The sequence below is a fragment of the Babylonia areolata genome, chromosome 14 (assembly GCF_041734735.1).
Source record: "Babylonia areolata isolate BAREFJ2019XMU chromosome 14, ASM4173473v1, whole genome shotgun sequence".
NCBI classification, from domain to species: domain Eukaryota; kingdom Metazoa; phylum Mollusca; class Gastropoda; order Neogastropoda; family Buccinidae; genus Babylonia; species Babylonia areolata.
Window position 1 is genome coordinate 19,745,662 of NC_134889.1, and position 25,027 is coordinate 19,770,688.

The 25,027-nt window shown below is 39.2% G+C and overlaps 2 protein-coding genes across 8 annotated transcripts in view; one reads left to right on the forward strand and one right to left on the reverse strand.

Moving 5' to 3' along the window:
* LOC143289895 (uncharacterized) overlaps window positions 1-9,840 on the forward strand; it is a 42,637-nt gene extending 32,797 nt beyond the window's left edge. For all 6 annotated transcript variants that reach the window (XM_076599118.1, XM_076599116.1, XM_076599117.1 and 3 more), the window contains exons 12-14: window positions 444-491; window positions 3,667-3,863; window positions 5,169-9,840. In XM_076599118.1, coding sequence (XP_076455233.1) covers window positions 444-491; window positions 3,667-3,863; window positions 5,169-5,457 — 534 coding nt within the window. In that variant the 3' untranslated portion in view covers window positions 5,458-9,840. The remainder of the gene's footprint in view (window positions 1-443; window positions 492-3,666; window positions 3,864-5,168) is intronic.
* Window positions 8,522-25,008, reverse strand: LOC143289896 (uncharacterized). 2 transcript variants are annotated; one of them, XM_076599120.1, is made up of 7 exons: window positions 24,876-25,008; window positions 20,491-20,656; window positions 19,488-19,556; window positions 18,741-18,892; window positions 17,640-17,700; window positions 14,502-14,740; window positions 8,522-12,843 (listed from the first exon to the last, which is right to left on the reverse strand). In XM_076599120.1, the coding sequence occupies exons 2-7, from the start codon at window positions 20,644-20,646 to the stop codon at window positions 12,099-12,101; spliced, it is 1,422 nt and encodes a 473-aa protein (XP_076455235.1). In that variant the 5' UTR covers window positions 20,647-20,656; window positions 24,876-25,008; the 3' UTR covers window positions 8,522-12,098. The 2 variants fall into 2 exon arrangements, with proteins under 2 accessions (XP_076455235.1, XP_076455234.1); XM_076599119.1 differs by having other exon boundaries at window positions 24,871-25,008.
* Window positions 25,009-25,027: the final 19 nt, after the last annotated feature.

The following is a 25,027-nucleotide window of genomic DNA, read 5'->3' on the forward strand; positions in this document are numbered from 1 at the left end:
CTCCCTCTTTTTTTCTTTTTCTTTTCTTTCTTCTTGAAAATGAATAGTTTATACAGATCCATAATAATCAGTGATTAAGGGGGATGTGATCACCGTTCATAACGACTGCCCTAAGAATTGGCTGATGGAAGTAAGCTCCCCTTATTGTCTAAGCCAAGCTTTTCTCTTTTTTTATTTTTCTTGAAGAGAAATTCAGCAGCAAACACAGCCCCATAATAAGTGGTGATTGACCAACTGAATCATGAGAGTGATAAATAAGCTAACAATGGAATAATCAGGGATCAGTGAATAATAAAAATATTCACAGAGTGCAGTGACTGCATTCATATTCATGGAAAAATATCAAGTTGCAAATGAAAAGCGAAAGCAAAATTATTATGAAGACGATGCCTATAATAAGTATCATTCGATAGTGGTTTAACTTTGATGTTATATATTTTCAGAGTGTGACAAACGAGGCTCGAGCGGAGTGCAGGGTGTGTGGAGAGAGGGTAAGTATCCGTACAGTCACTTTTTGATTCACTTGTGTAAACAAAGTGAGTCTATGTTTTAACCCGGTGTTCGGTTGTCTGTGTGTGTGTGTGTGTGTCCGTGTGTCTGTGCGTCCGTGGTAAACTTTAACAGTGACATTTTCTCTGCAAATACTTTGTCAGTTGACACCAAATTTGGCATAAAAATAGGAAAAATTCACTTCTTTCCAGTCATCTTGTTTAAAACAATATTGCACCTCTGTGTTCAGTTGTCTCTGTGTGTGTGTGTGTCCGTGTGTCTGTGCGTCCGTGGTAAACTTTAACATTGACATTTTCTCTGCAAATACTTTGTCAGTTGACACCAAATTTGGCATAAAAATAGGAAAAATTCACTTCTTTCCAGTCATCTTGTTTAAAACAATATTGCACCTCTGGGATGGGCACAAAAAAAATTTAAAAAGAAGCCTAATTATATACAAACTGCTGTTACTGTTATATATATATATTTTTTGTATTCTCTAAACTTAGCACTTTGATCTGATATTCTGACACAACAACAAGAGGAGTCATTATTATCATTTTTTGTTCAAACAGGAACTTCTTTTGCTAAGCATGGAATTTTTAATTATTTTGCAAACGTTTTGGTGCAGATAGTAAAAAAAGGGAAATTACTCTGTAATTAATGCTAGGGGACTTAATTTGCTTTAAACTGATCTTTCTCATCTTAAACATTACATTTTGAAATTATACTCAATACATAAAAAGATTGGATTTTTTTTTTTTTTTTTTTTAAGTGTATCACAAGTGAGTCTAGAAGGCCTTGCCTCTCTTGCTCAACATGAAACAAACAGTAAGATAGGTGCAGCAGCTGAGGGGTTAAAGCATTGGACTCTCCATCTCAGGGTCCTGGGTTTGAATCCAGGTTGCGGCACCTAGAGGGTTAATTAAGGGTTGAAAATTGTCCGATCTTCTGGTTATTTGATAGCTGTGCAGCCCTGTTAACTCACTCAGTACGGCCAGTCCTCTCGTCTCCTCTACACAGACCCCTCGGATGTCCAGTGGGTGTCTCAATGACCCAACCTTTAGCTTCCGTCGTCAGAATTGGGGTATTGTTTGTCAACATTCACCTCTTCAGTATAACAGCCTTCCGCTTGCAATATTTTGATGGTGGTAATTGAGGTGAATCGCTGTTAACGTCGTCTCTTTCGCCGTTCGTATGGAGAGAGTTAATAATGATTATTGCCTGTTTGTGTCTTCATGCATGCAGAAGATGAGATATGCATGTTAAAGATCCCATAAACCATGTTGGCATTCAGTGGGTTGTGGAAACAATACACAGCATGCGTGCCCCTGAAAAATGGAGCAAGGCTGTCTACATGGTGGGATAAAATCAATCATACACATAAAAAAAAACAACCTACTCTCTTATGAGTGAAGTTAGGAGTTGCAGCCCACAAACACAGAAGAAACAAAATGATTTAGAGATTTACTATTCCAAGGACAACAAAGGATTCTGATTGTGAAAATATACTTTGAAAGAAACAAACTTGTCTCATGTAGAGTCCATTGCAGTTTTTTCCTCTTTCTTTGCGCTGAAAGCCTGTTTGCGACTGATTGTGTAATTGACTGATGTTTATATGTTTACTTATTGATGATTATTTAGCTCCCAGTACAAACTTCAAGCCTATTACTGGGTGCTGATTGATGATAACGTGGAACGAACAAGACTTGGTTTTGGACTAGTCTTTTTAACGGTTTTAAAAAAAAAGAAAAATTTAATTGAACTTTTACAGAGTTTGTGGCTGTTAACTGACTGGCGTTGTTGGGCTTTCAGCCCAGCTATGACCCCTTCTGGTCATCTGGGCTTTGAACAACATGATTTGATAGTTCAATGTTTATATATCTAAGGAGATAAATCGAACTAATGTATATGTGTTTTTGGACTAAACTCTGATGTGTATATATTTATGGACTGAACTCTGATCAATGGGGTTTTTTTTTATGTGTTCATGGATTGATTGATTGATTGATGGTTTATTGGCCTGGATGCTGAAAGAAATGAAATGGTAGTAAGGTGCCGTTGACAGTCCCTCCCCTCTCCTCTTCTGCCCACCGCCATGCCCCCACCACCCTTTCCTCCAAATCAGTTGATTCCATGTATATTTATATATCTGAAATTGGTATCTGCAGCATGATCTGATAGGACTGAACTCTGATATATATATCTATATCTGTATCTCTCTCTCTCTCTCTCTCTCTCTCTCTCTCTCTGTCTCTCTCTCTCTATATATATCGTTAACACAGATAAACAGTTCTTCTTTGCCAGGACCCTAATGACGCTTCACAGAGTAAAGGGGGAATTCAAGGGGGAGATGAAGATGTTTGTATTATGGATTCAGCTCGGGTTGATATGAGTGTATGTGTCTGAGGGAGGTGGCAGCATGGTTAAGACTCTTTATCTGCCAACAAAGTGTCTGTGAGGGTCTGGGTTTGATTCCTACTCTGACGGGCGCAATAGCCGAGTGGTTAAAGCGTTGGACTTTCATTCTGAGGGTCCCGGGTTCGAATCTTGGTGACGGCGCCTGGTGGGTAAAGGGTGGAGATTTTTCCGATCTCCCAAGTCAATATATGTGCAGACCTGCCAGTGCCTGAACCCCCTTCGTGTGTGTATACGCAAGCAGAAGATCAAATATGCACGTTAAAGATCCTGAAATCCATGTCAGCGTTCGGTGGGTTATGGAAACAAGAACATACCCAGTATACACCCCCCGAAAGCGGAGTATGGCTGCCTACATGGCGGGGTAAAAACGGTCATACACGTAAAAGCCCACTTGTGTACATACGAGTGAACGTGGGAGCTGCAGCCCACGAATGCAGAAGAAGAAGAAGAAGATTCCTACTCTGTCCCTTTCTCCCAAGTTGGACTGGAAAATCAAAATGAGTGTCTAGTCATTAGGATGAGACGATAAACCATGGTCCTGTGTGCAGCACACACCTTGTGCACCGAAAAAGGGCCCATGGTGACAAAAGTACAGAAATATATGTGCATTCACTGAAGGCCTGACAAGCAGATTGGGTTATACCGCTGTCAGGCGTCTGCCCAGCAGATGGGATGTAGCCGTATTTGGATTTGTCCAAAGGCAGTGACGCCTCCTTGAGAAACTGAAACTGGGTAACGTGTGTTTCCCTGTGGCAGTACAAGCTGGAGGCGCACTACTGGGTGCCCAAGGGCCTGAGGCCTCGCCACTGGCTGCAGACCTTCCTGTCCCTCATGCTCATCACGGGCCTGCCCTTCGCCGCCTATTCCGCCTGCCACACCATGACCTCTGATGCCAGCTACCTGCAGGTGCTGGTCATCGGCACCACCATTCTCCTGGAGCTCTTCTTCCTCAGGTACACCTCTCTTGTCTCTGTGAAACTGACACTGTATCCCCCCCTCCCCCCCCCCCCAACCCCCCCCCACGCCTCAGCCCCCCATTTGTACCCCCTGGCCCCTGAACTTCACCAGCGGGCATGTTCCTGGGAGTATCATGCGTTTGAGTGTAGGTGTTGGTTGGTGGGGGGCGCGGGGGGGGTGGAGAATGAGGTTGGGGGTGGGTGGGGGGGGGGGTTGTGTTGGCAAGCGTTATTGAGTGTGTATGTGCGTGACTTTTCCCAGATGGTTTGGGAGGGTGGTGTGGGGGGGTTGGGCGGGGCATAGTAGCATGGATATGAGTGTAGGTGTTGGTTGGAGGGGGAGGACTGGGGGGGGGAGAATGAGGTTGGGGGGGGGGGTTGTGTTGGCAAGCATTATTGAGTGTGTATGTGTGTGACTTTTCCCAGATGGTTCGGGAGGGTGGTGTGGGGGGGGGGGTTGTGGGGGGGGGGCTTAAAAAAAAAAAAAAGGTTATGTAGATTTTAATGTTATTTCTTTGGTATGATATGTTGTGCACATGCGTGTGTGTGTGTGTGTTATACTGACTTATATGGATTTATTTGTTGGATATTTTTGCGTGTTTTTATTGATGTGCAATGATTGTTTTGTGTGTGTGTGTGTGTGTGTTTATCTTGTTTTAGTCCATCAGCAGTTATTGTGTATTTTTATTTGACTAGTTTTGATCTTTTTATTGGCATGCATGATCATATAATGTTTGTGTTTACGTGTTTGTGATTGCACAAGTTAATTTCCATGTGGACAGATAAATTGTTTTGGATTTGTTTTTTTATTTGTTTTGAGTGCATTGGTGGGAGTGTCACAGATGTGATTGAGACATTGCTTCAGTCTTAAAGACTGCCTTTCCTCCACCATTTTATATATAAAACTTTGAAAATTTTCCACATGTTAATTCTTCCTTCAGTCTCGTTTCAGACTATAGCCTGAAGAATCTGTCTGATAGTTCCTTATTTTGTAGTTTGTAGTTTTTTGTAGTTTGGCAGTTAAAAAAAAACAACTTTTCTTCTGCTCTTTTGTTTCACTGTAGAGACATGTACTTTGGTATAGAGACCCCTGGACCCTAGCCGCAACAAAGTGCATCATGTATTGCATGAGAATTTTCAGATTCTCCTTTCAGAATAATCTTTCGTATGACTGTTACCTTTGTTTGTGCCGTTTGATTAACGCTGCCATGAGACTGGCATCTAGTTTAATCTTTTTTCAGCATATTATTTAGTCAGTAGTTATGACATGGCTTTCATCCACCCTGTGTGTCTCATGTCCAGGATGTTTGTGCTGAACATGCGCTCCTCCTGTCAACGGGTTAAGGTGGCCACAATGAAGATCGCTGGCAAGGAAGTCACCCCCCACCCTCGCAAAGCATCGCACCCAGCTGACAGCAGGGTCAAGGCCACTGTCCACCGGGACTCCACAACTGATCAAGTTCAGAGGTCAGATGAAGTGCAAGGTCAGAGGTCAGGCGGAGGGGAATCGGTGCAGGTACAGGTGACAGCTGAGTCCAGTGTGATGTGCAGTCCCGGTTCTCTTGGTGATTTCAATGTTCATTTGCCGTAGGTTTGGTTCTGTGTCTTCTTTGCTTCAAATTCAAACAAATTCTGAGTGATGCAAGCAATACACTTGTGGAAAATCCAGTTTCTTTTCTGAGTTTTTACGTTCCTGATAATGTGGGGCAGCATAGTTTGTTCGATTGCTTAGAGCCAAATCCCCGAGTGATGCAAGCAATGCACCAATGAAAATCTGCTTCTTTTCCAATGAATAACGTTCATCATTATGGGGGACAGTAGAGCATGTAAGAATCTGTAAACAGAACGTACTGGTCACCTTCTTAAATATGTTTTTAGGGCGTTTCAGACACCTGCATTTCTTGCTTTGAGCACAAGTTTAGCTTATTCCAGACAGTAAAACTTGCTTGTTAAATTTTAAATGAAATTTACTGCAGTGGTGGTGTGTCATGCACATGAATGGCAGTGTGCAATAACATACATTTATACAACTTGAAGAGAAAAAAAAAAAGTTGGTGTCAAGCAATACAGCTGATTAAAATACATTCCTGATTTGGAATGGATGTTGAATTCTTCATTTTGTACAATGCATAACATGCATGTTCACATGACACTAGAGTGATCATTTACTCATACAAAGACAAGTGTACAAGAAAATAAAAATCAGCAAGCTTAGTTCTGATTCATCCGTCAATAAATCAGACTGGTATCTCATCAGATCCATCCCCTGTTCAGTGCAAATTTTGATTTTCTTTGTGTACATTTTTTTCCATGTTTGTTACAAAATAATATTGATGTAAGTATTGTTGTCCACTTATCCAAATATTTTGTGCATGGAACACCTAACATACCAGGTGATGTCTGTTTTACAATGGAGTTTCTATTGTGTAACCAAAACATTCAATACAGTGGATCCATAAGCACAAAATGTTTTGATTTTATTCTGCATGTCCAGTTTAATTATCAATTCATGTGAGACATGCCCATTCTATTGTTTCATGTGTGTGTTTCTATTGTTTTTGTGTTTTTTTAGAGTTTCATTTTTTGCAATTTATCTTTAGCCTTGTTTTTCTTTCTTTGCAGAATTTAAACAGTTTTAGTTTTATCTGTTGGCTCTTTAAAATGTGTAAGTGTATTTATAGTTATTGGGAGCATTACGAATATATATTGGGGCATTTTGCTTTTGGTGGGGTTTTTTTCTATTTAAGAGCCATTCTTGAGCTGTTGAGCTCATACACTGAACATTGGGCGGAGCAAACAAGGAATTACTGTCTTGTGCCATGATGCCCTATTGATCAAGTTGTCCTCCATTCTCAATAATGATAGGCCAGTGACACTTTTTGATCAAGTTGCAACTAAAAGAATTCATCTTAGAATTATAAGTGGCCTCCATTATTTGCCGTCATTTGGGGAAAGATATTGAAATGTAGTTTCATATCTGGTTTTGAAAGAAAAAGTAACTAAGAAAATATTTTCAACTGAACTGAACCTGCATACAAATTCTGAAAACATAAAATCTACAAGTACCATTTGTAGAATCATCTTTGCTTGTGTCATTTTTCTACTTTGTCCTGATCTCTTAATAGGTTGAACTGTGTGTGTACATGCATTTGTTGTGTGGTATACATTCATATTCATGTTTTTTTTGGGGGGGTTGTTTTTTTTTCATTCATATTCATGTTTTTACTGATCTTTTTCTTCTTGTGAGCATGTGTGTGAGTATATATATTGTGTGTAAGTGAACAAGCATGTATGTCACACTACCAGTACTTACCCTGTTCTATGTCCCTTCTGTTTTTCGTTTTGTTAATTTCAGCTAATTCAGTTTATTAAGATACAGGTATGGTACATTGTGTGGCAGGTGCCAAGAGCATAAAAGTTAATATTGCACTTCAGCAACTGTAAATCTGGCAGTCAAGGTTTGAAAATCAAGGGCTAGTAAGCATGTTAAGTTTACACCTCTAATGTCCAAGAGACCTTGGGTTCAAATCCTGGCTGCACCTTGTAGGTCAGGGGTGGCTATTTCCCGTTTCTCAGTCTGTTGTGGTTGAACCTTGCCAGTGCTGTGATTTTCTGTGTGTGTAGTTCACATTGCATGCAGAATATGAGATATGCATGTTACAAATCCTTATCTGTATTTGTTTGGTTACAAGCACTTGCGTATCATTCAGCCCAGAAAGCAGTCAGTCAGAAAATGAAGACTGGCAGAATAGACAAAACCAGGATTTTGTCATGAGATGCACAAGAATCATTGGTTTTTCATCTTCCACACATTTTATTGTTAACAACTGGCAAACCCACACCAGTATATATTTCATATCTGTGTGACTGAAACATGCCACACAAAAAACATCAAAAACATACTTTCACATTTTTAATTCATGAACTCATCCATTCACACACACACTTGTGTTCACATTTCACACACGTTAACTTTAGGTACTACAAATATACATGTTACTACCTTTAAAAAATACTGTCAACATTTTATGCTGTTCGACAGTTTGAAACCTGGAACAAATCTACAAGCTAAATTTGTCACTCAAGACGAAGTACTAACAATAATAAATTTAACTTTCCTAATGCCTTATTTCCTTTTCCGCAAAGAAATGTTTATGTGAACACACCGATCACATGAAAAGTGTAACAGACCACTGTCATCACCCCCTACTCCCCTTAATCATTTGCTGTGTGCTCATTTTCATTTCAGAGGCTAAAGGCAGGGTTTCATAAGCTATCTTAGCAGTGCCAAGTTTGCTTAGCATTAACATTTTTTCCTGTCTGTGGATCTCTGGGAAAATAGCAAACTTTTCCAACCCAGCTCAGGTATTGTGAAGCACAGTCCTAATGAATGAAATATATATATTAAAAAAAAACAACAAAAAAAAAGTACTTCTTTTCCATTGCTTCCCTCCAAAACATCAATACAGATCATATCTACCTGAGCTACCTTCAGCATTTCACACCTGAAAGGCTTTCACAGATGGTACCAACACTTAGTAAGCTCCAACACATTCTTCTTTCGTTCACACACATTTCATTACACACATGAAACTCACCCCTGCCCCGCCCAACCCACCCCCCAACACACACAATTCATTATACAAACACACAACTTTTTTTCTAAAACATTTTCACAATTTATTACATTGACAAAGGGGATGATATATTCAATATTGCTTACATATAGTTACAGCCCTGTCACCTGCATTGGGATGTATCAGGGGCGAAAAGTTAAAACATTCCACACTCTGCATCAATGACCCTGTCAAACCTGAGGGGGATTTTTTTTAATTTAAAAAAAAAAAAGGGGGGGAAAGGAAAAAAAAATAAATAAATAAAATAAACACAATAACTGAATGCATGGTAAGCCAATGATACTAATAACCATTCCAGTCAATTTATTCCCCACTTCCAAAAAAAGTACTGGATACAGTTTGTGAATGACAAAAACAAACACCGCAACAACAAAAAATACATCCCCACCCCACCCCCCAAAAAAGAGCATATGCAGTCAAAAGTTCCCAAGAGGCAGTATCCATTTCCTGACACTGATAAATTTAGTTTGAATATAAAACAAAAACTAAAGATATGCAAGATCTTCAAGATTGACATTTGACACATGCAGGAACACTGGAATGATACATACAAATAAAGAACCTGACCAAAAACAATGAAATATTTCATAAATTATTCACAAAAACAAGCATAAATAAAATAAAATAAGAATGCCTGTCTTTGACCAACTCAATTCCTGGAAGCAAAAACAGAATACAAGTTTTCAAAAATGCCCAGAAAGAGAGAAAAAATATTCAAAGCACCAGCTGTTGTGGCAAAGTGGTTAGCATCGCGAACTAACAGCTGGGTGGACATAGGATCGATTCCCAGTGGGGTGGGTTTTTTGGCCAGTGGTTGGCTGCTACCCAGAGTTTAGCGTGCAATGGGCTTGAATGGGAAGACTGGGACCACAGTCAGGTATCATCCACTTCACAGATGTGTCTTTGGGTGTGTTTCTTTAATTTCCTGACAAACACTGCAAGCGTCTGTATCTCGGGTCTGGTTAACGCCAACATAATTATGACAGGAAGTAGAGTACAGCCTTGTCATGTTGTCCCAAACATAAATGGACCTCCATAGCAGCACAGTCATCCCAAATTATGTGCTCACTCAGTCTGGCTCCACTACAAAGTCATTATTGTCATCATAAGCAGGCTCAGTTGGTGGTGTCCAAATTACGTTAAATTAGGACAGGCACTGCTGAACACCACCGAAGTGACTTAACAGCAGTGCAGGGTCTCCTGGCGACCTGTCGTCAATGGTTCCCTATGGACTGCTGCCGCTGGGACGGTGATAAATGATCCTGGGTGTGGCTGTGTATGGGTGTGTGGGAGTATTCAGCAAGCCACTGAAAGGGAGCAGATGATGGGCAGCACAACCCCCACCCCCACCCCCACCCCCAAAAAAACAAGGCTTTCTAGAAAAAGTAAAGTTGAACAGACCAAGAAGGCAGAAGAAAGGAAAAGAAGAGACGACAGAAAGAAAAAATAAAAGCCAAAAATGAAGACACGGGAAGTGATAGAAAATAGTAAATATATAGCAAAGAATTTCCAAGTGGGATTACTAAAAAAATTACTACTTACTCTCAGTCCCTGGATTACACCGAGTAAGAACCCCACTGCCAAAAAATGTACTAGATACAACGACAACCATACATAGTGCATGAAACAAATTGGCATATATACAGTCCAAAACTGCCAATGCCCGTTTGAAGATTGTCAACAAAAGATAGGCAAGACTTTCAACTGGTTCAAGATTCTCATTTTATACCCACAGGAACTTTTCCAAACTTTTGCACTGTTTTGTTTTTTTTAGGTGAAAAATTCCTGTTATCACTTTAGTTTACGTGAACTCAAGTCAACTCTATCTACTCCATAAGTGTACGTCACTACAGACCCTCTGCACCCACAATTTTCTTTTGCAGCCATGTTCAAGCGACGGTGCATAAAAATACCAATCTCATCTGTGGAATTGTGGCTTAATTAAATTAAGGCCAAGTCCCACCCCTCTAGAGGTACCTCAGGGCCCAACTAACTAAATCCCCACATACGCAAATCTACTATGCACCAAGCCCCTGTAGACAATCGACAGCCACCTCTGCCACTCTTGGCCGAGCCACCAGTTTAACTATTTGAACACCCACCAGGTTGGTTTCTGCCCTCAGGTGGGCGACTTCCTCTTGCCAGTTTCTCTGCTCACTTGCCTCGCACCCAACAGTCTCCCTGTCCAATAGGCCTTCGAGGCCCAACCGCCACCATGTATACTGGCCGGTGGACTATTCCCCTGAAATAGAGTTCAAGTTCCATAGGGTTTGGATCTGTTAGCGAGCTTACTCCCCCACCCCCCTCTGCCTGCCCTCTCCATGCTTCTGTGGAAGCAGCACCTCAACACACTCACTGAATGTATTTGTAAGACAACCATGCCTTCCTTAAGTCAACCTTTTATTCTGCCACCAGTTTTCCCCCTTGCCACTGTTCTCTAAATTACTTTCAGAGTGTGAAAGTAATTCGTCAGTGTCGCCACCTGAAGAAGTGTTCCATTTTCTTCATCAATGCTGTCATTCATGACAGGTCATCAACCTTTTCTGCAGGCAGTCTTCTATTTTGTTGTGTTAATGATGACTTAAAGGAAAAATATTAAACTCAGGCTTGTTGCTCAAGTTTTCCTTTTTCTTTATTGAACACAGTATTTTGTCCTGTTTCTTGAAACAAAAAATGTTTAAACCAAAGAGAAAAAAAATCAAATTCAATAAAAACTGGTGACATTAGCAAATTCTACTGCTGGACAAATGCAGTGTCAAAGTGCTTCCACAATCCATAAATGGTTCAGTGAGGAAAACAGAAGTGGATGAGATTACACAAAACTGGAATAGACAGTGCTTTTTGTCTGGTCCAAACAATGGTACAAATTATCTCATAGCACGAGTACAATGAGTAAGTTTTGTTCCTTATCACTTCTTGAAAATGTTTTACATCTGGACCACTGCCAGAACCCCTGATTTTGGTTCCATGCATATTCACAACCCAAAGGCAGTTTCTTCTTTTCATGCATTGTCATGCAATTCACACCTCTCTCAACATGTGCAACCCTGGTATCGCTTCAGAAGGCTCAGCATGGATTGAAGTACAATACAGACACACCATTTTCAGCTTCAAAATAATCTGTTCTTTGTGGTCCAAACCACACAAATTCACATGAAAATAATAACTGTCTACTTTTAATATAAAAAAATATTTTCTTTAATTTAAAATAAAAATTAAATGGATCTTGTTCTAAATGAAAGGAATTTTTGTTTTGGATACCACATATTACTTGCTACATCTTCACTCTGCACCCTTTTGTGGTTAAAAAAAAAGAAAGAAAAAAAACCATACACATATGCTTGTTACTAATTTTAGACCAGCGTACCTGAATGCTCAACAAAGACATAAAGCTGCAGCCACATCCTACCTGAATAGTGCTTGTCAAAACTCATGCAAGTCAATGCTTACCAAGCAGTTAACCATCAAGTTCTCTTCTTGCGATGAGGGCACAGATACATTGTCTTTTTCTCCATGTCCAGTCAGACACACGCACACACACGGTCACCCTTCTTATCTCCCTACCCCCCTCCCACCCCCTCCCCAGCAGCCATGATTAATGCTCCCTGTCTCTGTGCTTGTGCTTGTGGGACTTGCCTTCCCTCCTGTCCTCATCTCGGTGCTTGTCCTTCTTCTCCTTGTGGCTGTGTTTGTGGCTGGAGGAGTTGTGACGCTCGTAGTCCCGATCTCTGCTTCCAGACCTCTTCTTCTCCTTGCGCTCTCTGCTGCGTGACCTTTTCTCCTTGCGATCCCTGCTGCGTGACCTCTTCTCTTTACGATCTCTGCTGCGCGACCTCTTCTCTTTACGATCTCTGCTGCGTGACCTCTTTTCTTTACGATCTCTGCTGCGTGACCTCTTTTCTTTTCGACTGGGCGACTTCCGCTCTCTCCGGTCTTGGCTGCCTGATCGTCGTTCTCTGTGCTCCATGCTGCGTGATCGCCTCTCATTGCGGTCACGAGGGCTGCGCGACCTTGACCTGCGCTTGTCACGCCCCTGCTCTCGCTGCTGTCGATCTCGCTCGCGAGCCAGTTCACGCTCAAAGCTGTTAGCATAGCGAGGTGGAGAGCGGCGTGAGACTGACGATCGTTCATACGGTGATGTCTGTCGACTGCTACGCTGGTTCCCTGGGGATCTGCCTCGGTTGTCTCTGTCCCTACTAGGTTCAGAACTACGGTAACAGTCTTTGTCACGACTGTAGTCTCCATTGCGGTAATTGTCTTCTCGAACGGCCTCTCTGCCACCATAGCTCTCTCCACGATCATCTCTGCGGTAGTTATTTCCGTAATTGTTTTCTTGGTATCTGAAAATGAGACGGGTAAATCCTGATGACTCAATATTATAAAAACACAAATCAAAAAGATAATACATTACTTACAATTACTAAATAAAAATTTTTAAAGAAAAGTGCTGATGAAAACAATATGGAACATTCTCTGCCCTTCTGACAAAAACAAGAAAAAACCCATAAATGTATCATGTATAATTTTTTTTCTTTAATCTATCTCACTCTCTCCACCCCATCTCTTGAACCTATCCTTCATTTCACACCAACATGAATGATCAGTCATAACACATCCAGTCATGACACACCATCTATTGGCCCTCTCCACCCTTTTACACCAGCCATAACCCTCTTATTTAAGCATTTAAGAATTCTTTAAAATACAAGGTAAAGGAAACGTGGCCATTGCTGCGATCACACTGCAACATTAAGCCATTTTTCTCTGGATCTAGATCGATGTACAAGTTTAGTTATACCCGCCGGGAAAGTAAGACACAGTCTATTCAATTTCTCTTTTGTGTTCATTCTAGTTAATTGAGTATCCACTTTAAAAGATTCATATGCAGTAAACACGTTGATGATGTAGTCTGTGTCACTGTATATCATAATATGTTCTGCCCAGAATTAGTATTTCTTTCCATTTAATTGCGAACAAGCAAAACGAGGTGACGCCATCTTCTCACTAAGCATCACCAACGCAACTGGAATGCAGTAATGTGGTGTTTTCAAAATCCCGGAAATGGCCTCAATGAAATAAACTGTTAATGATATGGGAAACACAGCTTAATTCAGGAAACCTACAAACTATTATTGGTATGACTGTGAAGATTTTTCCCTACTGTTTTTTAAGCCAAATTTTGTAATGACGAACAAAGTATTTCCAGAGAAAATGGCAATGTTAAAATTTACCATGGACACAGACATACAGACAGACAAACACACACACACATACAGACAACTGAACACCGGGTTATAACATACTCAATTTGTTTACACAAGCGAGTCAAAACTCGTATAAAAGAAGACTTTATTTTGTTGTAAAGACAGCTCATGATGTCTCGTGATGTACAGTAAACGTCATAGTTTCACAAACAAGTAAATTCCGAACACTTTGAGAAAAACGATTTATAATTAGAATTTTTTAAAATTCCAACGTGTTCTGGAAAAGTCTGAAGCTGTCTGTGCATCAAAGATTATGAAAACTGACTCTCACTGAGTGATCTGTTGTGTGTGTGTGTGTGTGTGCTTGTTTTTCATTTTCTAAATATTCAGCTACACAAAAGGAAAGCTCAAAACAACAGTTGCCCTTGATTGAAGGCATGTCTAATCAATCTCAGCCATTTTTGTCCCAAAAAATCATGAACTTTAAAAATTCTTAGATCCGAAACTTAACCAATCCACTTGCTTCGAACTTAAAACGGCGGCAGAGAAACTAATAAATGTACTTCTGCTCTCAGTGCATTATTGGACTGCTAAAAGCAAAAGTGAAGGAAAATGAACACAGTCTTAAGCAGGCCATACTAGACGGTTCAGGGGTTAATTAGGACACTTCAACACGGCCGTATCAGGCAATTCAGGGGCCAGAGGATTATTGACCAATCATAACACACCCAATCATGACACACCATCCCTGGACCCTATCCACCCTTTCACACCAGATCAATACCAACACCCACCCTCTCCGCCTCTCGGCCTCGCCAAAGGACACCTGGTCATCAGGGATGTGCTGAGGCTCCAGCTCCTCGGGCTCATTGTAGGTGATGGGTCGGTCCTTGAGCTTCATGGCGATGTCCTTCTGGATGGGCACTGGGATGCGGGGGAACAGGGTGGAGTACCACTCCAACTTCACCAGCCACTGCCTCAGCATCTCCCCGATGGTCATTACATGGCCCTCACCTGCCTTCACGTCAATCTCCTGTTGGACACACGCACGCACACGCGGGAAGTGTCCCTTGAGTTCAGAGCAAAACACAAGCAGTGTATTTTCATGATGATGAGTCTTAACCTAAGAGGGTGTGTGGGTTCTGTTCTAAATAAAAATAAATAAAATAATCTACTTGTTAGCGGGCAATCATTCCACTAAAACAGTTTTCAACTACTGCTAACTGCGTATCTCCTACCATTCCAAAGGGCAGGAAGTTCCAATACAGAAACGTACTGATGCCAAGAACCTGGTCATTCTGATCACAAGAACTTAGATTTTGTTCAGCCATATATGTTTCATCTTTAAAAAAAAAATATATATATATATCTAGATCTTGGAGAAAAAAACAACAACTTTAAACAGCTCTTCCCCCCCCCCCTTTTTTTTTTATTTCAGAAAAAAAAAGAACTTGGCATTAAGAATATATAATAACAAAGTCATTTGCTTTCTTTCATAATTCCTCTTCCATGCCAAGTTTTCCAAAATTCCAAACTCGGTCATAAGTACTGGGTTAATTAATAGCAGCTTCTATGAAGATGAGTTAGTGTCTATTTCCTGCCCCACTTGAGTATCTTCTACAACTAAAGGGAAGACCAACACAACTGAAAAGAAAATGACGGCAAGGTTGAAACTCTGGCACAGTACCACACCCTGCAAGCAAATCTAGCACATTCTGTAATGTAAATGGTATTTTCACAAGTTAATACTCAGAACTGAGCCCATCCATTTTTTTTCTTGCCTTCTTACCATAGAAAGTTATTCTTACCACTCCTAATCCCACTTCACACAAAAAACTAATCTTTACAAGTTTTCTATTTAAAGTTGTTTCTTTTTCAAAAAATGATTATTACAATTATTTTGAAAACAAGGGGGAAAAAAAAAGAACGGCCCAGTCTTAATTCATCAAAGAATAACACAGGCCCTTGTATAATGCTTTACATCAGAAAATATCTATCCACCAAACACACACAAAAAAACCAACATACACACACACACACAAATAAAATGTATCCAACCATGCTCATCTAAACATATCCTAACCTCTCCCAAACCCAATGTTCCTTATCAGCGAACATATGTCCATAAAACTGGACACACACACACATACACACACAGCTAATAAAATGAACAATCATTATTCAGATTTTTTTTCTTCCACTGTTTCTCCCACCAACCCTCCCACCTCCATCTATAGTAATTGTCACGGGATGGGTTCAGTTTCCGTGTAGGGCAGCCCCCTGGATGGGCAAGGAAGAGTGAATTATAACCTCTAGTTGAGGTGGTGGGGAGGCACTGGGGCACCCCGACATGACCTTCACTCCGACTGCTTTCGGGCAACACCTCTTCCCTGTAGTTATACAGACAAAACAGACTTCAGACAGACAGCCTGAGTAAAGATCAAAGAGAAAAGAGAAAGAAAGAAAAAAAAAGCATCAGTAAAATACCCATGAAGACTCATACACAACTGATATAAAGATGTTTACCAAGTATATGCCTTATGTGTACACTGACAGCCTATGCGTATAACATGCTGACAATCTGATTACTGATCAGTTAGCATCTGAACAACCTGACAATATAGTGAAGGACTTAAAAAGATTATGTCTGATACCTAAATCACCAACAACAGGATGTTCAGACCAGAAGAAAAACCAGTTTGTCCACTGCTGAACTGGATATGTATTATTTCAACAGTGTTTGGTTTGTGTCTTCTTTCAACTTGAAAGTCAGACTTACTAAAAAAACCCAAAAAAACCCAAACAACCCAACTACTGTTTTCAGTTGCGTTGACATATGTAATGCCACTGACAGCAACATGTGTAAACCATGATAAACTCAATGAAAATTTTCCTCATCTAACTCCTCACAGATCAGGCAAGTTCGGATACTCTAATCAGTATCTGCCATCCAGATCTGATGAAATTTGTTCTCATATTACTTGCAACCTGTGTTGAGAAAATGCCCAGATCGAAAATTTCTCACACACACATATGTAGTCACTTGCTTTTCCAAGATTGAAGTAAAAAATAAGAACTTAAAAACATTCTTTTTCTAAGTAACACATCATCATATAATTTCCTCTCCTAATCTCATCTAAAAGTATTAAAATATTCTTTTTTTAAAAATAATCTAGAAACAAAAACCCACACAAAACTTAAGGGTAGATGAACAAATGTGGGTTTTTTCATCATCACTTATTACATTTTTGCCGCAATTTTTTTTTTTTCAACTGAGTGTTCTTACCACAGTAAAAGTCAAATCTGACATATCTGTATTTTGATTTCACATGTATCACAGAAACAAATGCCAAAAAAATGAAAAAATACATATATTTACAAGTATCTTCTTCTGAAACACTAGTCAAATATACCAACACCACTGAATTGTTCATCTATCCTGCCCTATAATCATTTATACACGCACTGCTCACACACACATTCACACAAAGAGAAAGAAAAAAGAAAACCGTTGCTATACTCACCACAAATTAACGTAACCAGATGCTGAAGCCAGCAACATTCAGGTGAAGATATTTGGGGCAGGGAGAAGGGAAAGTATAATGATGGGATGCTTACGCTAGGTGTGTGTGTACAGTGGGCTGTTGTTGCACTGTTGTGCCAAAGATGTGTTGCACTACACTGAAGCACAATGTAGAATCTATGAATTCCATGGAGGTATTCATTAGCAAATTCAATCATTTAAGCCATCAAATATCTAAACAGACACATTAACACAATGACGACATTCACTGAAATTTCCCTGAATTAGAAGAAATCAACAGGAAATGATGTCTTATTTTTCTTTTAAAAAAACTGGCAGCTTGGTCAGCTCCAGACAAGTTTCACTGTATGCGTGCCGTGTTGGGGCAGGGGTAGGGCAGCATTCTTACCTCATCATCATCTAAGTAGTCTTCAAACCAGGCCCACAAGTCAGCTGGTGGCTGTGTGTATCTGGAAAACAAAATGGAGATAGCTTTACAAACCTTCTGATCTTCAGTCATCTGTAATACATATCTGAGCTGTCAGTCATCATTTTACTATTAGCTTCAAGTCAAAACTTTGCAATTTTACAAAAGTTTGTAGTATTTCAAACTTGATCGTTCAAACAAACTAAAGGTACACATATCCTTTTGAAGTCTTAAACATATCAACATCTCAGAATGGCAAAGTACACTGCACACACAAGTCCACACACACACACACAAAGTATGCACACAGCCCCTGCATTCAGCAAGCTATCTGTTCTTCATGGAATAGAAAAAGAAGATTTAATCATTCTTACCTGTGTCCACCAAGCCACAACTGAAAATCAGATACTGCATGACCAAAATCAAACCTGAGCTTGTAACAGTTCTATGTTTGTCACATTTTTGGTGCCATATTCCTTGGAAAAAGTTCCTATCTTGGATAAGTCATATATCAGGTACAAGAGATGGTTAAAAAAAAAAAAAAAAAAAAGGTATGCAGAAAAAAGATTGGCTGTTTATTTACTAATTTACATCTGTAGGCCAACTTCATCATAACCAAGCTAACATATATGATCCAGACACAGATATACTGATCAGACACAAAAGCCTGATAAAGAAAATAAAATCTATATTCCTCAGTCTGGAAAATGTGTTAGTTGCTCTGTATCACAGTTTATGTGCCATTTGTGTATGTGTGTACGCTGCACATATATACTTGCAAATGTACCTGCATTGTAGTTGTTGATATATCATTACACGATACTTTCAATTCATTTTTAAAATCTTATCTTGAAGCACCATGACAGAATCAGTTCAGTGTTCTTATTTCCTTCACTCCACCCAGGTGTGATTAGGTACCTGACGTAGGTTGGGGAAGGTTGAAACATTGGAAGGCAAGGATTGGGTCCCACATTCCTTTGCTGAGACCTAGACATAGTGAATATCAGTTCACTGCCCCAATGGCCATTTAAGTGCAAGGGACCTTTAACCTACAATATAAGAAGACTGTTCAGCTGATCTTACCTGATGTACATGAATCCCAGGCCACGGATGTAGGGCGAGTCCATGTGGTTGATGAGACCAATCACCTGTTTCTTGGTCAGCTTCAAGGTGAACAGTTTGTACAACAAACAGTAGGCACTGGACACTATCCCTCCTGCTCCTACACCGCGCACCTGTTTAAAACACATCATCATCATGACGATTATACATTGGCCTGACAACATCTAAGTGTTAACTATTCAAAGCAGAGAACTATTCACACTTTAATCTGATACTATGCCTTCAACAACTGTGATTTGAGAGATGAAAAAGAAACTGACCTCTTGCAGAGTATGTCGCACTTGACTTATCCTATTAACAGCTGTCAATGTCATCTAGGTGTCTTTTTCTGGGAAGGGTTTTTGGTTTTTTTTTTTACTAATTTTAGACTTAAAATTTCCCCTGAATCAAACTGTTTTGTATCTTTCATACCTTTGACACAAAATATTTGAGCTGTAGAAATAATCTTTGTGAAAATACAGTTATTGTCTGTCATCAAAGATTCCTGGAGATGCATCAAATATATCAGTGCCTTGGAAGTAAACTTAACACGGTGGTCTTGAAAATCCAAATGTGTTGTGCATAATAGATGCACTGTGTGTATAATCTGGTCATCAGGCTACGCATAGTAACAGGTAAGACTACAGAAGTCTGAAACTATCTTCAGGAGTTTCTATCAAGCTCAGTATATCCCTTGCTCTTGTCCTGAAGGCAATTTCATTCACTTACCCCTCCACACATTCCAGTTTGGCCTGCTGTCTTTCGACTGCCCTTCTCCCAAGGTTCCAGGTGGCTCACCTGATCACAAAACAAAGTGAAGCATACAATATTCATTACTCTCTTTTCTTTCTTGTTTGCTTGAAAGGTATTTTCAATTTTTCTTTTGTTAAAGTGAAACCTCTGATAATACCCATTCTCCAGTGATTCTCTCTTCACAATTATCATCACTTGTGACAAGATGCATCCCAACCTCCTCCTGGACAGGAAACACTTTTCCTTGAATCATCATCTAATTATGTGGTGTAAAATACCATTTCAAAACATGACTTCTGCAAAAGTTACTTTTCATTTGATTTGTGGCACCTACTGGCCATTTTCTTTTCATCTTAAAGGCCCAAAGTGTCACCAAAAAAACAAAAAAGGCACCCGATGGTTAGTTTCTTTGGTCAATAATTTGACATGATATCCTTATAATACATCATTAAATACTTTGTGAAGCTTAAGAGATCAGACATGATCAGATGATGTCTCTTTATATCCAAGCACTGCTTAATCACATCCCTCCAATCAATAAAAGTGCTCACTGCAACTTTTCAACAGATCTACAATTTACAAAGCATTCATATTATCAACCCATCCAAACACAAAAAGTATAACTGAACAGGTCAGCTTATCTGTAGGTTCATAATCTGTTGAAAATAACTGATGGGCTGGTAATAATAGTTTCATTTAAGTAATACTAATAGGTATAAATACTGAACCATTAATGAATTACAATTTTCATGCACATGACATACACAAGTAAAACACAACTTTTTGGGGGGTGGGGGATCACTTCTAAGTGGTCTGATATTTGAAGCAAACCAGAATTTTACTGTTTACTTTCTTTTTCACAACTTTTAATACTTAAAATGTATACTTGCCATTGGAAATTTCCATGAAGTAAAAAATTCAGTCCCACCATTTCAAAGAAAACATACCCTACACACAATGACAAATAAACTCAACTGACCTTGTAGTAGATCTCGTCAATAACTTCATGATAGGTTTTCAGCTCGAACAACTTGACCTTGAAATAGGGTGATGACTGGATGTTGGTCAGAACCAGTGTGTTTAGATTCATAGTTTTCTCATTGCCCCACAGGGACAGTGGATTGTTGGGCGGCATTCTGCTGGCCCTGGGAAAATATAACATCAGCAAAAATATCAAATCAACATCTTAAAAACAAGCAAACATTAAAAAATACACTGACTGATTTATAATACATATCACAATGACAACTTCTTTGTATGCAACTGCCAAAGAAAGGAATTCCAGATCAGATAGTAATAAATCTGTGTTTCTTTCAAATTCTGGAACTAATATAACTGACAATCAAACTGTTGCAGTATTGTGTTGAATTCAATTCAATTCAATTCAAAATACTTTATTGTCTGCTTCAACTAAAACAGAAAATTCTCTTTCAGCTCACCATATGCCCATCAGCAAATATGAATAAGTATGAACAACCTCTGCTACAGTAACAAGTACAACACTGCAACAGTGATCCAACTTCCTTTCAGCTTCGAGTGAAGGACAGCTTTCATCTTGAGGCAAACTGTAAATGTGTAAACAGATGCCCAATTACCACAACCAGCAAAATAAATCCAGCATTGTCACCTTTTTTGCAGTGGATATAAAACACTGGCCAGGTAAAACTCTTTTCTGTGTGCTCATTAGTGACTACTGATCACATTTCTCCCCACCTCTGCACCCTGCACTGGCTCCCTATTGAAGGAGAATTAAATACGAAGTTGTGTGTGCTTTACTGCTTTCCACTCCGCAGGACCTACATATCTTTCTGACCTTATCGGTGTTTACAATTCCTCAAGAAAACTCCGCTCTTCCTCTAACTGTAGTGTTATCTTTTGAAACTTCCCCATGTCAATACAAGAACCTTCGGTGAAATTTCTTTCTTCTTTACTGCTCCTCACATCTGCAACAACCTTCCTCATCATATCCATGCATCTGATTCTATCTCTGCTTTTACCTCATCACTAAAAACTCATCTTTTTAAAACCTATCTATTAGCATCCTCACCTTCCTTGTTCTCCAACACCACTCATGCCAGCTCACTTTGGATGCATGAAGAGTGGGAAAGGGAAAGAGTGTGTCGGGGTGGGGGTTGAGAAAGAGTGGTAATGAATGATTTGTAAATTTTTTCTTTCAGTTTCAAGTAAACTGTAAAGCACCCTGAGCTCTCACTCAGAGAGAAAGGGCACTATATAAATGTACATTTTATCATTATATTATTATTAGTCACAAGACTGCCTTTGGTTTTGTATGTGTCAACAAATTAACAATGGTAAATGAAGTAATTGACTTGCTTACAATGTAGGCTACAACAGCAACAATTTATCTTTGCTGATGCTAAAATGCTACCTAAGGAAAATCCTAACTCTGAAGAGGTGGAAGAAGACAAAATAAAAGCATTTCCCAATGACTAAAGCAGACCGCAAATGACAAAGGGGGCAAAGGAATAGGGGAGTAGTAGACAGCATGTACGACAAGATAATTTCAATTGCAGTGGCCATTTTACAGATAGTCAGTGAACTAATTCCAGAAAATGTTATTCCCCTTACGGCTTGAGCTCGAGTCTAAGCCAATCACTGAGCACACACAGCAGATTTTTCCATTCAGAGCAAAGCCTAAAGCATCATGAAGATGTAGCTCATTAAAGGAGCCAGTATGCCTACAGTAAATGTTACACTGGTTTTAGAGTAATTCAAAATATCAGTCCAGGATGGTTTTGAAACCCTTATCCCTGGAAGCGACAAGTCAGAGGGGCAAGCAGAGATTAAAAATTAATCATATAATGATCGTCCACTGTCCATTACTTAGACAGCTTGCCTAAACCAACTGTAGTGAAGTTTAGATACCCCCCCCCCCCCACCCCCGATCACTTTGACAGCCCATCCCATCAGTAATACAATATATCAGTAAGTTATAAGGCAACTGAAGAGAAGATAGATGGCACCAATCAGGTGAACCATAAGGAGATCAGGTGTTGAACAAATTTTGGCAATATCCACATTGCTTCCCCTTTGCTCTTTCCATTCAGTTTCATTCCTTAGATGGAAAAATCATAAATTTGTTTAATAAATAACATTGTAATATAATAGTTATATACTCTACAATTCTTCCCCTCTCAAAAGACATAAAGGAGGCAAGCCAAAGAGTGGAGGGGAAGAGTCTATATTACAATGTTATTAACCAATTTACAAGTTTTCCCATCTTATAAACGTAAAAGTACAGGAGAAGAAATGTGGATATTGCCCAAATGTTTAGATTGGAGGAAAAGGCAATCATGACGCACTTCTCTTGACCATCACTGCATCAGCAGATTAGATATTTTCCCCATAAACATTAGGTTTATAGGCTCAGCCGACTAAAGAGGAACAGAACAACTGTCGTTAACAATTCATCATGTGACTTTAACATTCAAGCTGTTCTTTCTGTATCATTATTCATTCATTTTACTTTGATGTTGATGCGTTACAATGTATGAGCCTGGTCAGCTACATAGTAACATACACAATGGAGTAGTTATGTTTCTACAGTGTGCATGCTGCTGCCACTGTGATATTGATAGTGGTCCTGCACCAGCAGCTGATCATCACTCAGATTGTTCTGTGTTAATAACTATTGCTGTTCTTACAAAGAAAAAGTTTCTACAATTTTGATGGCCATTTTGCTCCGCACCTGTCAGTCAAATTTCACATCCGCAGCAATTCTTCCAGCCATAAGTTATAAACTCCTGGCTTTCTCCTGGATTCCTTTGTTGAAAAGAAAAATAGGGAAATACTTCACAAATTTCTATACTTATTCTTGCCTGCTGCATTCTTGCATACAATACACATCCATGTTGAATGTAAAAATGAAATGTTCTTTTCTTCAAAATTCCTGGTCCAGTATGCTGTAATCTTGAAACTTTAGATCATATCTCTGCTTCTGGGAATACTAAAAAAAATCAACTAATGAAAATATTGTTAGTGGTATACCACAAGGTAGCATACTTGGCCCTATGCTTTTTACAATGTACATAAATTACCTCACTGAAAGGATAGAAAGTACATGCAAAATATTTGCAGATGATACTAAACTTTACGGTAAAGCAAAAAATAAGACTACACTACAAAAGGACTTACATATAAGTTACAGGAATGGTCTGATAGATGGAATCTATATTTTAACATATCAAAGTGTAAACTAATGCACATGGGATGGATGGGGGGAGCGGAGGGGGGAGGTTCCAGAAAATAAATACCATATCATTATAGAAGACACCACACAGGACATTGAGAACTGTCAAACTGAAAGTGAAAAATACCTTGGCATAACCTTTAATAATAAATTATCATTTGACATACATATGCAGAATATAATAAATAAAGCCAACCAGATGACAGGAGCAATTACAAGAACATTTACCTATTTAGATAATGATATATTTCTTAAACTATGTAAAGCATTGGTCAGATCACAAGTAGAATATGGTAATATTGTGTGGCACCCATACATCAAGAGACAATCTACAGCTACAGAAAGTGTACAAAGAAGAGCAACTATCAAAAGAATGCAAATCTATGAGCTATCAACAGGGACTTACATACTTAAATCTGCATTCATTAAAGGACAGAACGCTAAGTGGAGATTTAACAGAAACTTACAAAATGTTAAATTGCTTTTATGAAGTCAATGTAAATAATATTTTTAGAATGTCAGATTATGAGAGAACAAGAAATTCAATGATGAAAATTTGTAAAGAGCACTGTAATACTAACCTAAGGAAAAACTCATAAACAAATAGAATTGCACAAAAAATATGAAACTAAACTTGTACAAAATACTTATCTCCTTGACACGAACATCAATTCAAAAGAAAAATGTACTGATTTTGACGAATAAATTACAGTAAACGAAAACGTATGTGTATCCCACAAATAAAATTAGTCTGACATTGAAGGGGACATAAAAAATAAAATAAAATAAAATAAAAAGGCCGTGAGGCCTGAGCAGTCAAACTACCAGTCCCTGCACTACTACTAAGACCCAGCATCATCCAGACTCAGAACATGTGAAATAACTGAATATGTTCTGGATGTTTCATTATCCCCCCACCCCCACCCGCTAACCATTACAGATGGTCAGTTTGGGGTGTCTGTGGGGGAAAGAAAGATATAAAACTGGTTGTCTCGAGTGAGTCATAATACACCACCACAAAAATTACATTATTTGAAACCTGTATTGTGTGTGTGTTACATGAACTTCCGGTTTTGTAACAACCTCGATGAGTCTGTGATACCCGATTCCAAATCCAAATTTAAAGTTTCTGTGAATAATAATACTCACCTTACCTTGTAAATATCCCAAGTTATGCTGTGCTTAGTACACAAGTAGCAGTAACTCGGGCTTTTCCAAGGTTTTAAGAGCACAAATATGCACAGCGTGATTTACGTCGTTGACCAAACGTCTCGAAGAAAGACCGGATGGAAAAGACGCCCTCTAC

Excerpts from the sequence above, each read along its gene's own strand:
- LOC143289896 (XM_076599120.1), bottom strand. The coding sequence starts at position 20,646 with ATGCCGCCCAACAATCCACTGTCCCTGTGGGGCAATGAGAAAACTATG. Across the intron at positions 17,701-18,740 it reads CTGGGATTCATGTACATCAG|ATACACACAGCCACCAGCTG; the intron begins GTAAGATCAGCT and ends TTTGTTTTCCAG. Across the intron at positions 12,844-14,501 it reads GAGGCCGAGAGGCGGAGAGG|ATACCAAGAAAACAATTACG; the intron begins GTGGGTGTTGGT and ends TCTCATTTTCAG.